Below are 14,933 nucleotides of genomic sequence, written 5' to 3'. Positions count from 1 at the left end.
ACCTGATGTGAAGAGCTGACTCATTTGAAAAGACCCTGATGCTGGGAAAGATTGCGGGCAGGAGGAGAAGGGGACAACAGAGGATGAGATGGTTGAATGGCATCACCAACTCAATGGACATGGGTTGGGTATACTCAAGGAGTTGGTGAGGGACAGGGAGGCCTGGCATGCTGCAGTTCATGGGGTCACAAAGTGTCAGACACCACTGAGCGACTGAACTGAACTTAATACATATATACATGTTTATACATACTGGTATTTGTATATAAATACACATATACACATACATAAGCATGCATATATATATATTCATGTGTATGTACATATATATACATATGACGTTTATACATACAACAAATATATTAAAAATTATTTTTCTTAAAATATAAAATTTCAACACATAATGTAAACAGATTATTTATGAATGTATGCAATGACCCACCATACTACTTGATCATTATATGTCAATACAGAGTTTACCAAGTGTACAAAGAAAAATAATATTTCATAAATTTTATCATTTGTATTTTTGTTAAATGTATTCAATTATCATGATCACTTGTTGCTACATGTAAAATAGTTTTCAAAGGATATAATCTTCTGAATGACCAACTGCATTAGAATGAGATAAGGGAAAAAAAAAACAATAGGATCTAACATTACAATTCTTATAATGGCAATAAAACACCGAGAGGCTTATTTCCACATGTCACGTAAAAACTTCCTATACCAGAAGAATTTTGGTCTCCCTACAAAATTTTATCTTGCTTCAGTAGGACAACACGAATTCTTCCATTGATAAAAGGTTGTGGGAGAGGCTATTACCTTTGAAATCACATCCTGCATCTCATTTCTTGGATAAAAGGTCCCATCATCATAACGAAATCTATACAGCATCTGTTCTGGTTTGAATTGATGTTTATCTGTAACTAAGAATATAAGAACAGCATATTAAAATCCTGACAATCTAAAAAGTAGAAGATAAAAACATATTTGTAAAACACATATTCCCAAATACTGAAACTTTTTAGTTTTACCAAAAGCTTTTGTTTCCTTAACATAGTAATGCTAATCCAATATTTCAACAGTAAGATTAATGATAAGATTTTTTGATATAGTTACAATTTCCACAGAAGGACTGAAGAACTAAACTGAGGTTAGAAACATTCAGCTAGCATAGTATACGTATCTGTGTGTGCACAGTGTGTGTGTGTATATATATATTTTAATAAATGAGCATGTGTTTTCTATTTCTTCACAATGCTACAAAATCAAGCAAAAAGTGCCCTTCGAATTACAGATACTCCAGCTAGTGAGTCATAATTTGATTCTCAGCCCCAGAAGTGAGTTTTAGCATTTATCTGTCTTATCGCACAGCAATCAAGCCAAGACCACACATACACCGATCTTAACCATTTATCCTGTGTTTAAATCTCCAGAGTACATTAGATAAATTCAATATGTAACTGATAACAAACTTTTAACAGTTTTCTTACATTGACAAATGCTTTTCTTTTACATTGTTTAATTTTTTTTTTTTCTTCAATGGAAAATGAGAGTGGTTACCCTTCCCTTTCATTCTTAGGATAAGATTTTCATATTTACAAAGACTCCTACTAAACTTTCAGGTTTTCTTTTTTCCAGAAGTATTTTATAGGTAGTCTAATAAAAAGATAACTGTTGTAGAAAGGAAAAACCTTAAATTAAATCTCAAAGAGTTTACATTTAAATATTTCTTTACAGGGAATGCAACACTTGCAGAAAAGACAATTTATTGCAATGGGTTCTATTTTCACGATTAGATAGAAGACTTTGACCTTTAATTTTTGCTAAAAAAGTTGAAGGGAGAAAAAAAACCTGTCGGGATTAATTCTAATAAACCACGTTAGGTGAATCCATAAGAAAAACAAGAGACTTGTAACACACACACACACATATACAAAGTTTCAGCTATCTCACCCTAACCTATCCAAACCAAATGAATGACTTAACAGCTATAAAACTGAGACATGACTGCTGCCAAAAAGATAACATCACCTTTTGGCATCTCTCTTTCTAGGTTAACGCAAAAAGAAAAACATATGTGAAAGAAAAATAAAATCGAAAGAAATATTTTGAAATCCTACAACATCTTTCAGAACTAGTTATTTATTTCTCCTATGGAATCTACCTATTAATAATTCTCATTTTTATCCCTTAAGAGTCATTGAAATAAATGATTATATTGATATTCCAAAATTCGAGGAAACTTGAGTCCAAAGGTCTCCTGCCACAATAAAGGAAGTGGTGGGTCAACCTATTAAAAAATGGAATCCTTCACTGTAAGGCAAACTCTTGTGATTTTGATCATAATTCTTGGGTTAATCCGTAACTCGTAGCTGTTCCCTTAGAAAAATAGTGAATAGTTCTGCATTGAAATTTATTCCCCTCAACTTCCTGAGGAGGGAATGGCTTTATTAGCTGATGAGAAAGGTTGCTTAATACCATCTTTTAAACAACTATGCAATGCCGGGCATTACCAGGAATGTACTGGCAAATGTTTAACAGCTGTCTCTCTGGTGATGAGGCAGAAGGAATAATGATGTGTATAATTCACCGATATCCACGGTACCAAAAATTCCCACACGGGCCAATTTCAAGCTCCCCAAATAAAGTCACTAAACACAGAATTAAAGGTGAAATGACACATGATTGTTTAGTATTCCCACCATAAAAAAATAGTAGATACAAATAATAGCAAGCCCATAAACAATAAAATGTAGTAAAAGAATTAGGAAGTATTGAGATTTAAGAATATACTAACTTTATAATTTATGTACTCACATATTTATATAATTTCATTTTAATAATAGCTGTGCTTAACAATAAGCTTGCAATTTTTTAAAAACATTTAATCATCAGCTCTCTAGAGCTTGTACCAGCCAACTTCAGCATACCACTGGCTATAATGAATGAGCCCGCAGAATTCTCACATAAGCATTTTTAATGCAAATAATAGAGCCAGACAAGAAGAACATTATCAACCTACCACAGAGAAAGCGTATGCTGTCCCTACCCAAGAATTCCCAGTATAGCAAGGTTTAGCCTCTGATGAAGCTCCCAGCAATATTTGCAATGTGAATAATAGCAATAACAGTTGACGTTTTTTTCTTTTTTGCTGGTTCCTTTTAAAACAGATGACTCATTCAACTTTATTTTAAGAATTCTATTTTCACTAAAATGCAGCTGAAATCACATACTAATGAAACTAGCCTGTCTGGCTCCTATTTCTTCATCCTAATAAAATTATTAACGTGAAATTGCATAATATGTTCTCTAACCATTTTTTGAGAGAACCTCTATTAGTTAATTGTGAACACTTAAAAAAAAACACTATTTCCAGTGACAAAAGTTCTAACATGTGAAATCTGACACTGCAGCTGATCAGATACTAGTAACTATAATAACACAGGTCATCAAAATCAAACTGTAACCAAAAGAACAATATTCATGGAGCGTACTCAGTGCTAGATTTCTCAGGGAAAAAAAAGAGTTAATCATATTATAAATATTTCAATTCTTTTAGGTTAAATAATCAAAGGGTTCTTGTATTTGAAATTTCAAAACAAATTTTAATTCAGAATTTATCTACTACTTTATTTTCAAAATTGTATTCCTGTTGGAGACAATACTGAGCCTGGGGTAGTTGATTAGGACTGAAATGATGATATCCATTCAAAAAAAAAGCTTACGTTGTTGATTTTTTTCTCTTTCTAGAAAGAAGGAGGTAGTTAAAAATATTTTGATACTTATATTACTAAAATAAATAAGGGTGATTCCCCCTGTGATTCCTTCCAGATATTTTAGCAGTCCTGAACTGGTCAGACTCTACATGACTATGTTCATGAAGATACTGAATAAGTATCATTTCACATCAACTTTGTACCAACTTAAAAGTGACTTTAATATGTCTGCCTACCTATTCATGTATTCAGGGAAAGTAACAACAGTTTTGTTAATTGTAAAGTCCACCCATAATAGTCATGTCTGGTGGCTCAGATGATAAAGAATCTGCCTGCAATGCAAGAGACCAAGGTTCGATCCCTGGATCAGGAAGATCCCCTGGAGAAGGGAATGGATACCCACTAGAGTATTCTTGCCTAGAGAATCCCATGGTCAGAGGAGACTGGCAGGCTACAGTTCATGGGGTCTCAAAGAGTTGGACATGACTGAGTGACTAACACTTTCACTTTCTTCAATTTTTAGAATTCAATTCACTAAAAAAACAAGTAACTCTTCCTCATACAATTTCTGGATCAACTATGTTGAAATAAAGCAAGAGAGGATAGTTAGCTTGAAAATAATCTCACAGCTCCTTTGAAAGGATAACCTCTTTCCACGCCCTGACCTTTCCAGCATTGGGAATAAAGTTTCTCCAATATTCTGTTATCTGTCACAAGGTATCTTATAGTCAAAAAAGAAAATACTGTAGCAAACAGTGTAGCTTTTTCTAAACTACAGTTCACTCATCACACAGAAGTACAAAAAGTTGCATATCCATAATTTTTTAAACAATTTAAATAGCAGCATCCATTGTTGACAGATAGCTTTAAGACTATTTTTTTTCTGTTATTTCTAATTCATAAAGGATTAAAGTGACACAGATTAACAGCTGGAGTCACAATAACCTCAACTGAAAATAAAAGTGTTAAAAGTGATTTTTTTGACTGTTGTGTGCAGATATCATTGTAAAACATTAATACATGTATTATGATTATTCTAGCTTTCATATAATTTCACTGATTTTATATTGACCTAGGAGCTAAGTCTGAGGGGCAGAAATTAAGTAACTGACAACCAAATTGAGTTAGCTTCTGTTTTTCCTGCGTATGCAACCATAGGACGCTTTTAGGAGTCTCTTACAGTCAAGTGAGTGAGTGAGTGAAAGTCACTCACTCATGTCTGACTCTTTGCAACCCCATGGACTATACAGTCCATGGGATTCTCCAGGCTGGAATACTGGAGTGGGTATCATTCCCTTCTCCAGGGGATCTTCCCAACCCAGGGATTGAACCCAGGTCTTCTACACTGCAGGTAGACTCTTACCGCACCAGGGAAGCAATCACATACCTGAGCTGTGTCCACAGGTATGTGCACAAAAATGATGTACAATGGGAAATGTACAAGCCTATTTAAAACAAAGAAAAGACTCCACCCTTCCTTCAAGGTGACCTTTAGGAGCACTGTATTGAAGTGCTGTATTGAAGTTGAGGCTCTATCAGGCACCAAAACCTTATACAGAGCCAAATGCCACAACCTCATCCTTCACTACTAACTAAATTCTTTGTGAGTAAAAAATTAGCTTCTATAATGTGAGCCTTCTATAATGTACTGGGGAGGTTTACTTGTTACAGCAGCTAATGCTAACCAATACAGTTTTCCTTCTCAATAGTCCCTGAAAAAAATTAGTTCTCCTAACCTAGTAGGTTTCTGTCTTGTCTGAAAGGAGATATGCCAGAAGCTGCATTTCATAATGAACAAGGTAAAAAGCTGGGCTTAAAACCATCAGACCACAGAAAAAATATCCCTGATTCATGTACACATACCTTTAAGCACCTAGCATAATATCTCCCATGTACAAAGAAGAATCAGTAAGGAAAGGAATAAACAAGTGTCCATAAACAGATTTTCCCTTCCTTGCTCTATGGGTAATGCATAGTCCCTAGGATTATACAGTCTAGAATGGGAAAAGAATAATCATTTCTGACAGTTAATGATTATACACAAAACTGCTTTATGTACCACCTCCTTTAACGTCAATAGACTATAGGATAAAACAAATGCATTCAATCCTTTTCCCAAATATATACTTGAACATGGCCTTAGAAGAGAAAGATGAACACAAACAGGAAAGCCATCTAGCTCAATATCTTTTCACTTTTAACTTTTAAGATATTGGATGATGCTTTTAGCATACTGAATGCTAAATGGAGTTCTAATGGCATTAGTGGACCAGGTACAAAATCATATACAACTCCCCAGTATTATCCGTTTGTTCAAAATATAGCCATTCATTTATTCATTCAGGAAATTATAATGAGGCATCTATATGTGCTGGGCATTGTAGGCATTCACTATATATTAACACACAAGACTCCTGTTCTCATGGTGCTTCTATTTTGACTGAGGTCCAGAGTAGGGATGGGAGATAAAGAGAGAAATATTAAACAAAGAAATAAATGAAACAACATGACAATTTCAGAGAGTGATAAGGAGTCCATGAAGAAAATGTCAAAAATTTAAAAGTAGTTTTATTGAAATAATGGGGACTGGGTAGGACTCTAAAAGGCAGAGTGTCATGGAAGATAAGACACAATACAGTGGCATCTGACAATTCATTCACTGTTGCTTCTCCAGGACCTAGAAAGGTCCCTGACATTTGTTAGGGATTATCAAGCAATTGTTGATTGAGAATAGCAAGAGCAAAGATCCTACATGAAAAGTCGTCTTAGAGTGTTCAAAGAAGAGATAGAAGGTCAGGGTGGCCACCACATAAACAGTTAGGTATGGACAACTCAGGGAGGAAGTCAGGGGCTCTATCATGTAGGGCTATGTACAAGAGCCTTGGCAGAAGATTTAGGTAAAAAGTCTGGACTTTTCTTTAAGTTTAATGGGAAGCCAGTAGATGACTGTAAGCAAGAGAGCACCTAGATCTTATAAATGTCTTAAAAGGTCTCTTCAGCTGTTTCCTGCAGAGTGTTCCACAGGGGTGGAGGACAAACACCCAAACAAGGACAAAGAAGGTGGTGACTGGGAAGAAGGTGCGGATCCTGGGACCGCAGCAGTCTGATCAGTGACCTGTCTGCTGGTAGGGCTCACAGGACTTCATGGTATGAGGAAGGAAACGGAATGCTAGATGACTCCTGTCTGGGTAGATGGGGACATTACACTGGCAGCATCTACTGTGGTGGGGAAATTGGGAGGATCCAGTTTGTTTTCATCTCACTCTAATTTAGGGACAAAAACAAACATTAAAACTCCATAGCCAAATACCCGTATTTAGTCCCAGTCCCTTGTCTTTTTCTCTTCTTGCACATTTTGCATGAGAAATTCCTCAAGATTTTATTCTTAGTTCGATGATCATTGCTTTGTTGTTTTTTTATGTGTTTCTTATTGATGTGCTGAGAACCTGATGCTCTCTTGAAATGATTCACAAACATGACCTCACTCTCCCTCTGCCTCAAGTGTTACATCCACATGTTTTCAGCCTCCTGCTGGACCCTCCCCTGCAGGGGCTTCGTACCCAATCCTTCATCTTCTTCTTCATCTGGTCCTCCTCTTTAATTAATTATCTCTGTCATCCAGAGAGAAAGCACAGAAAATCTGATCTCACCCCTCACTCTTCATGGACTCCCCTGGCGGCTCAGATGGTAAAGAATCTGCCTGAAATGCAGGAGACCCAAGCTTGATACCTGGGTCGGGAAGACCCCCTGGAGAAGGAAACGCTAACCCACTCCAGTCTTCTTGCCTGGAGGAGCCCAATGGACAGAGGAGCCTGGCGGGCTACACTCCATGGAGTCGCAGAGAGGAGAACACAACTGAGTGACTAATACTACCTCCCTCTGCATCTCCCAAGTCTAAAGAGGCATCACATATGCTCTCAGCTTCTAATGGACCCCTCTCATCATGCCCATGCACAGGGCCCTGGTCTTTTTTTCTCCTGAGGAAGGAAGGATCCCCATGGGCAGGATCTCCTTTAATCTCTAACTCTCCACTCCTCAGTTAAGTCTGAAACCAAGTTCTGGTAACTCCTCTGTTTCCAGGTGCCCATCAGCTCCTCACTTGCTTCAGAAGCAGTCCCACACACACAGTCAGCAAGTTAAGAGCTGCTAAGTTAGGGTTGTGCCTTCCTTTCTCATCACAGCCCTCTCCCCAGTATATTCATCTGTGAAAGGTATGGGCCTGCATTGTGACACTGTGCTAGTTCTGAAGAGGCCACCATGAACTTCCCGCTCCCCTGTCTGAGAGCTACTGCTTCTTCAGGGTGGAATGTCCTTCTGTCCTTGTCAGAGTTCCATTCACTTTACAATGCCCAGTGCTAAGACCACCTCACTCACGAAGCATCACAGATAGTCTAGTTAGAATTCATCATTAAGGAACTTGTCTCAATCCTACATCATTTTTAACCGGAATTTAAGTCTTGCCTGTGTTGGAATTGTTCCTTTCAAGTTAACAAATATATCAGCATAAGCCTATATTCCCTGAAACAATATTCTATACAGATGAGACACTCCAGGATGTTGGAAAAAAACATAAGCATCCTATAACGTGGAGAAGTATTATAAACTAAACCAATCAATGCAACAAAGGCAAATGTAATTTGTGGAAAAATAAATAGGTGATTAATAAAATAATTACCATGATGGATGATTCCATTTTCCAATAATGCTTGTCCCAAGTGAACACCTTCCTCAGGCCTGTGAATCTCTCCAATTTCCAACAGCCATGACACAAATTCACTGCAACAGAAATCCAATGAAGAAGTTAAATCACTATGTTTTTCCCCAGGAAATCTATCTGCACCAAGCATTTATCAAGCAGCTATGAAAGGAGTCTCAAAATACAAAGGAATGCTTGCAGTGACTCTTACATACATTTTTTTCATATATGTAAGGTCGATATATATTTACATTGGACTCTATTCTAGAAAACTCATGTCCATACATTCAGACTTACCTAAACTCTACTTAATAACTATTCAACTTATATAGACCTTTAGTAAACACAAAGGGAGAATTCTAGAGTATCTTTAACTATAGGTTATTTCACATATAAAAGCAAATTTTGGACTAGAGAGATACAACAGATTTTAAAGATAACTAAACAGCAGAATTAGATAGAATAACAATGACTTAAAATAAGAGATAAATTGTCTTAAATGTAGCTTTTCAGGCAATAGGTTTGAAACTCCAAGAGGGCATACAAAATAATTCTATTATGCATGCCCTATATGACAGAATTCTAAAAAGCTTCTTCCACCCACCTCCCTCCCCCATCAAGAATTCCATCCCTTGGTTTGTCAATTAAGATCTAATCTAGGTAGTCCTGTGAATGGACTGGTATATGCAATTAAAATCCCAAGTCACTTGACCTTAAAATATGGAAACTATCCCAGTGGGCCTGACTTGAGCAGCTGACCCCTTTGAAGCACAGAGTTTTCTCAGGCTGGTGGCACAAGAAGAAGTGAGAACAAGTAAAAGCACGGGAAAGATTCAATGTGCCACTGCTAGAAGGGGTCACATACCAAAGAATATAGACAACTTCCAATGGCCAGCATGGAAATGGGAGCCTCATTCTTACAACCACAAAGGATGAAATTTTGCCCACAACCTGAATGTGCTGGAAAATGAAGTCTTCCTCAAAGATTCAAGATAAAAGCCCAGCCCTGCCCTGCCAATACCTTGATTTTGCCTTTGTGAGACCCTGGGCACAGGACTTGCTCTAACTCACCTGGACTTCTGACCTACAGAAATACAAGCGAATACCTACCTGTGCATCATTTTAAGTGTCTAAGTATATGACAATTTGTTTTGCAGCAGTAGACAATTGTGTGTCTATTGTATGTGTTAGTTGCTCAGTCGTGTCCAACTCTATGCAACCCCATCCACAGACAGGAGCCTGCCAGGCTCCTCTGTCCATCAGATTCTCTAAGCGAGAATACTGGAGTCGGTTGTCATTCCAGGGGATCTTCCCAACGCAGGGATTGAACTTGGGTCTCCTGCATTGCAGGCAGATTCTTTTACCATTTGAGCCACCAAGGAAGCCCCCAATAGACAAATGTTACACACCAAAAGACACAGAAAAGTCTGACTACCTTGTTTTCAAATTTTAAAATGACTTGGAAAATTCATCACTATATCTAAACTACCATCCATAAGGAATCCTCCAACACAAAACCATCCATCAGAACTGTCTACCATGCACATCTGCTGTGGTTGGGAAAGGCCAATGAGAATTAACAGCTCACATCACGCACTATTTTGGGAGAGGGTGGGGAGCCCCAGTGCTTTGTAACACTTAGGAGACCCTCATCTCAGTACTGATATTTTTTAAAGGCCTGTGATATCATTAAGAGAACACAATACAGAGACATTTTACAATAAAATATTTTATCATGCTCATGTTTAAAAAGCTAATGCTTAAACGCTTATGTTAACTAATGAATATATTTCAGAACAATTTTATTTTTGCACAGAGGCCAAAGAAGCAAAGCGATGGAAAGTGTCAGGAAATTACTTTTCCATTTATTTCAAAACTAAAAGTAACACATATGGTAAAGTCAAATAACCAAGGGATATGGAAATTTAAACATAAATGTCTAGTCCACAATGCACATTTTAAGGCAGAAGAAGCTATTAAAGGTCTTTGTATGCTTCTATTAAAGAAATTACATCATGCACTTTGCAATAAGACAACCTGGATTCAAACACTGTTTCTGCCTCTACTAGCTGTGTGATGTTGTGTGAGTAAATTTAATTCTCTAAGTCTCAGTTTCTTTTTTTTCTCAATGACATGGAATTAATAAGAATATCAACCCCAGAGAGCTGCCTGGGATTAAAGGAGCTGACAAATGTCAGGAAGTTAACACTGTGCCTAGCACATGGTAAGTGATTATCCAATGTCAGCCATCCACAAGTGAGCTGAGATGGCTGGCACAGAGCTAAAATATAATTTCCTCATTTTGATCTTAGCAGATTCCTGAATGTTTCCAAATAAAGTGAGGGGAAAAAATCATATTTTAAGTAGTCCTATAAATTAGGAGTATGGGGGAAAAAAGAAAGGGTAGGGAAGAAAGTTAATGAGTGACTTTACTATGGAAACTAATCAAGTAATAGAAAGATCCCATCAACACATGGCAAAGGGATCATGATCCGGTCAGAAACATCTCACATTCAGGTCATGGTATGTTGTTATGGAAAAGGCTACAATTAACACAGCAAATGTTTGCTGAGCCTCCACTATGTCACCAGGGTTCTGGGCAACGCTTTGCAGATTACTGCAACTAATGGGCACCACAGCCATAGGAGATGGTGTGGGTAAAGGCTTAATAGAACTCTCTGTCCTTCAGTAAGGACAAATTTGAGCCTGGGTGAGTCTCCCTAGAAACCTGATGAGGGTTGAGTGTCAGTTGTATTACTAGGTGGCATTCTTACCTGGAAAACCTCACGTTCACAGGAGCCTGGAGGGCTACAGTCCATGGGGTCACAAAGAACCCAACTCGGTTGAGCCACTAACACATTGCTTGTGGTCAAAATGGTTTCTGATGGTTAAACTGCACGCTTATAAACACCTGGTGAGAAGCCACAGCTTGAAGTGACTCGTCAAGTATGACTCTTGAAGTAAGGGGGTACGTATTATGGGAACCTTGGAGGTTATGCCTCAGAACATATGCCTCAGGTTTTCTCAGAACAACCTCTTCTGAGAAAGGGTGTCTTCTTTGCAACACGGGACTCTTAAGCCAAGGGGGGCTCACATCTGCTCTCTCCCTTCACCTGGGGGCAGAGCCAATACCAGCAACTACAGCTTGCTGCTGTTGTGTGGCCTGCTGCAAGGACCACCCCATTGAAGAGGGGACCCCCCCTGCTTCCCGGCAAGCACAGGGTCTCCTGGCCTATATTCTTCTGATGATGTTGGTGTTGGCAATAGTCTATGGTGATTTTGTATGTTGGACTTTCCTGCTGGCTCAAATGGTAAAGAATCTGCCTGGAATGCAGGAGACCCAAGTTCAATCCCCAGGTCAGGAAGATCCCCTGGAGAAGGGAATGGCAGCCCACTCCAGTCTGTATAGCTAAGAAGACATTCTGAAACATAATTAACACTGTTGTCATTGCACATAAAAATTAACAGTAAATTCTAAGCATTCTCATCACAAGGGGAAATTTTTTCTCTTTCTTTAATGTGTATCTAAATGAGATAACTAATGTTCACTAAACTAATTATGGTAAACCTTTTACAATGTATGTAAGTCAAATTATGCTGCGTATCTTAAACTGACACAATTATAGCTCAATAAAACTGGAAGAAAAGAAAAAAAAAAGAAGACATTTTGATAAATATCACAGGTAAGTAATACAATCATTTCTATTGTTATAGAGGAAAGAGAAATTTAACTCTTCCGCAGTCTCTCAACTGGGCTTTCCTAGTGGGGAAGAAACCACCTCCTAATGCAGGAGATTCGGGTTCAGTCCCTGGGTCAGAAGGATGCCCTGGAGAAGGAAATGGCAACCCACTCCAGTATTCTTGCCTGGAGAATTCCATGGGCAGAGGAGCCTGTCAGGCTACCTTCCATGGAGTCACAAAAGAGCTGGACACTACTTAGTGACTGAACAAAACAAATCTCTCAACTAGCCCGTGGCAGGATCAGATCTGAGTGGGGACTGGGTTTTGAACTACCTCTCCAGTCTACTTTTATAGCATTGACATTGTAAATTACTAGTTGTATGAACTTGGACATGTCAAACTCCCTGATCCCCTAGTTTCTTAATCTTTAAAAAAATAATAATAAAGGTTTTTAACTCTTAAGAATGTGTTTGAAGATTGGAAATAAGGTACAGGAAGAAGCTGGCACAGAGCGTTTCCTAAGCAGAGCCACCTGAAGGCAGTTACCCTGCCCTCTGGCTTAACCCAGTAGGGATTCCCACCTACAGCCGAGTAGCACCTACAGAACCAAAGGCACAAGCTTGATCTTCTCTGAGCTGAACAACCAAGTGACCTCCCTGCCTGCTCCTCTGTGCCTGGCCCCTCGCGTGACCCACTTTTTCAGACTCTTCATCAATACCCTTTCATCCTGAGCCCAGCTGTCTAAATTCTGAATTAATTGGGAGTTTAGACTGTGTGCCTTTCAGTCTAAGTGACTCCCAGGCCCTGCACTCATGTCCTTGCCAGACTCTGTGCCCTACAGGCAAACCCGCCTGCCTGCCTGCCTGCCTGCCTGCTGCTGCCTGATTCCAGCTTCTGCCATGCCCCTGAAACACAGTTTATCAGAAATTACTAAAGTCATGGATGAATGGATGGATGGATGCCTTCAGTTTTCTGGTCAGGGTTCCTGGCTCTATATCCACTCCCTCATCCCATTATGACCTAGGAAATGTGGATAGTAAAGAAATATTCAAAAACATTTAGGAGAATATTTTTTTAGGAAAAAATGAATAATTAAAGGAAAGTTAACACATGAGATCATGAAAATATGAAAGAAACACACCCAGACAACAACCCTACCTTCCCAGAAAGCATTTAGGGAACGTAGTCAGTTTTCTTTTTCTGTCTTTGATCAGATTTCCTTGTTTGCACATCATTTTATAAAGTTTCTCACCCTGTTCAGAGATCATTACCCAGGTGTCTTGCTCCATTCCTAATTTTAAACCTGTCAAAAATGAAAACACAGGACAGGTCACTGAAAAAGTCCCTTCGTTTGTTCATGCATTCATAAAACAAACCATTCTTTGCATGTCTACCATGCGCTGGGATTTGAGGATACAAAGCTCGTGTGATAGGACTCTGGATGTCAAGAAGTTCACATGGTACTAGGAAGATAGTCAAGGTGAGATGCCTGCAGCCAAACGGCACCTCTGTGCAGACGGTGCCCCAGAGGCACACGGTTTGGCTGCTGGAGGAAGAGGAGCTGTATCTCAGACTCCGTGGACCCCTTTAGTAGGCATCAAGCTCATACCCAGTTGCTCAGTCATGTCTGACTCTTTGCGACCCCATGGACTGTAGCCCACCAGCTCCTCTGTCCACGGGATTCTCCAGACAAGAATAATGGACTGTGTTGCCATTTCCTTCTCCAGGGGATCTTTCCAACCCACGGAACCAACCCAGGTCTCCGATATATCCTGCACTGGCAGGCAGGTTCTTTACCACTAGCACCACCTAGGAAGTCCTTTGTAGGACGAGGTCAGCACAGCTAGACAGTGGCACTGGAGACAGCCTTAGAGGAAAACCTGTGCTGTGGGAGAGAAATGGTCACAGTACCTAACCACCATCTTAGGGAAGTTTCACGGATGGACCATGTTTGAATGCATGGATACGAACAGGATTTCCAGAGAGAGAACGTCTTCACAAAGGTCATCTGAAGGAAGAGGCACACAGCCCTGGGTTTCAGGTGACAGGACAGGAGGTGGATGGAGAGGTGGGCAGGGTCCTTGCTCACCAGCAGTCTCAGTGAATTTCGTGCCTTTGGAACTGGGGGAACATTTATGAATTTTAACCAGAGGGAGGGGGAAGGCAGGGAAGTGCAGCAAAACTTTGATGCTTTGGAAACAAAGCTCAGAGGACAGTATAGGGAATAAACTGAAAGAAAGAGGGTTTAAAAAGAGAGAGACAATTAGGAGGGATCCACTAAAGTTCAGGCAAGTTCAAATCTCTGTAAACAATAGCAGGTTATCGGGAGAAGAGGATAAAGTTGAGAAAAACCTGTGATGTGGTATTGTTAAGACATAGCAGTGGGTTAAATGTGGGTGTAGAGAGAAGAAATCAGGATGGCTTCCAGACAGTTGATGGGAGAACTGAAGGGTGATGGGAAGGCATCTTGGGCAAAGGGTTTCAGGCACAGAGAAAACCAGCACTGAGTAGCTTGAGCTTGGATGTTCACATGAAGCCCAGGGGGCAACTGAGAACATGAGCATGGAGCTCCAGAGAATGGCAGTGCAGAGCGGAAGTTAATCTGACAGGGACAGACAATGCAGGCCAGGAAATTCAGAGGCGACCATCGCCAAAGGTACAATTCTGGCCACACGGACAACCAGTGGATGGGACTGATGAAGAAATGTGGCAGAAGAATTTCTTGAATTTTTTTTTTAGTCTTCTAACTACTAAACTTCTTACTAAAATGTTATTTACAATGGAGAAGTCACTAACATTTGCCAATAACAGTGAATAATCCATTAAGAATAGAA

General features: G+C 39.3%; 1 protein-coding gene across 2 annotated transcripts in view; it reads right to left on the bottom strand.

Moving 5' to 3' along the window:
• Positions 1 to 14,933, bottom strand: part of PREX2 (phosphatidylinositol-3,4,5-trisphosphate dependent Rac exchange factor 2) — a 285,395-nt gene that overhangs the window by 169,865 nt on the left and 100,597 nt on the right. For both annotated transcript variants that reach the window (XM_061123437.1, XM_061123438.1), the window contains exons 10-12: positions 13,258 to 13,402; positions 8,398 to 8,498; positions 826 to 929 (exon numbers count right to left, since the gene is read on the bottom strand). In XM_061123437.1, coding sequence (XP_060979420.1) covers positions 826 to 929; positions 8,398 to 8,498; positions 13,258 to 13,402 — 350 coding nt within the window. The remainder of the gene's footprint in view (positions 1 to 825; positions 930 to 8,397; positions 8,499 to 13,257; positions 13,403 to 14,933) is intronic.

Source organism: Dama dama, chromosome 21, assembly GCF_033118175.1.
Source record: "Dama dama isolate Ldn47 chromosome 21, ASM3311817v1, whole genome shotgun sequence".
In the NCBI taxonomy this organism is placed as follows: Eukaryota; Metazoa; Chordata; class Mammalia; order Artiodactyla; family Cervidae; genus Dama; species Dama dama.
Note: the sequence above shows the minus strand (reverse complement) of the source record. Positions and strands in the feature narration are given on the sequence as shown.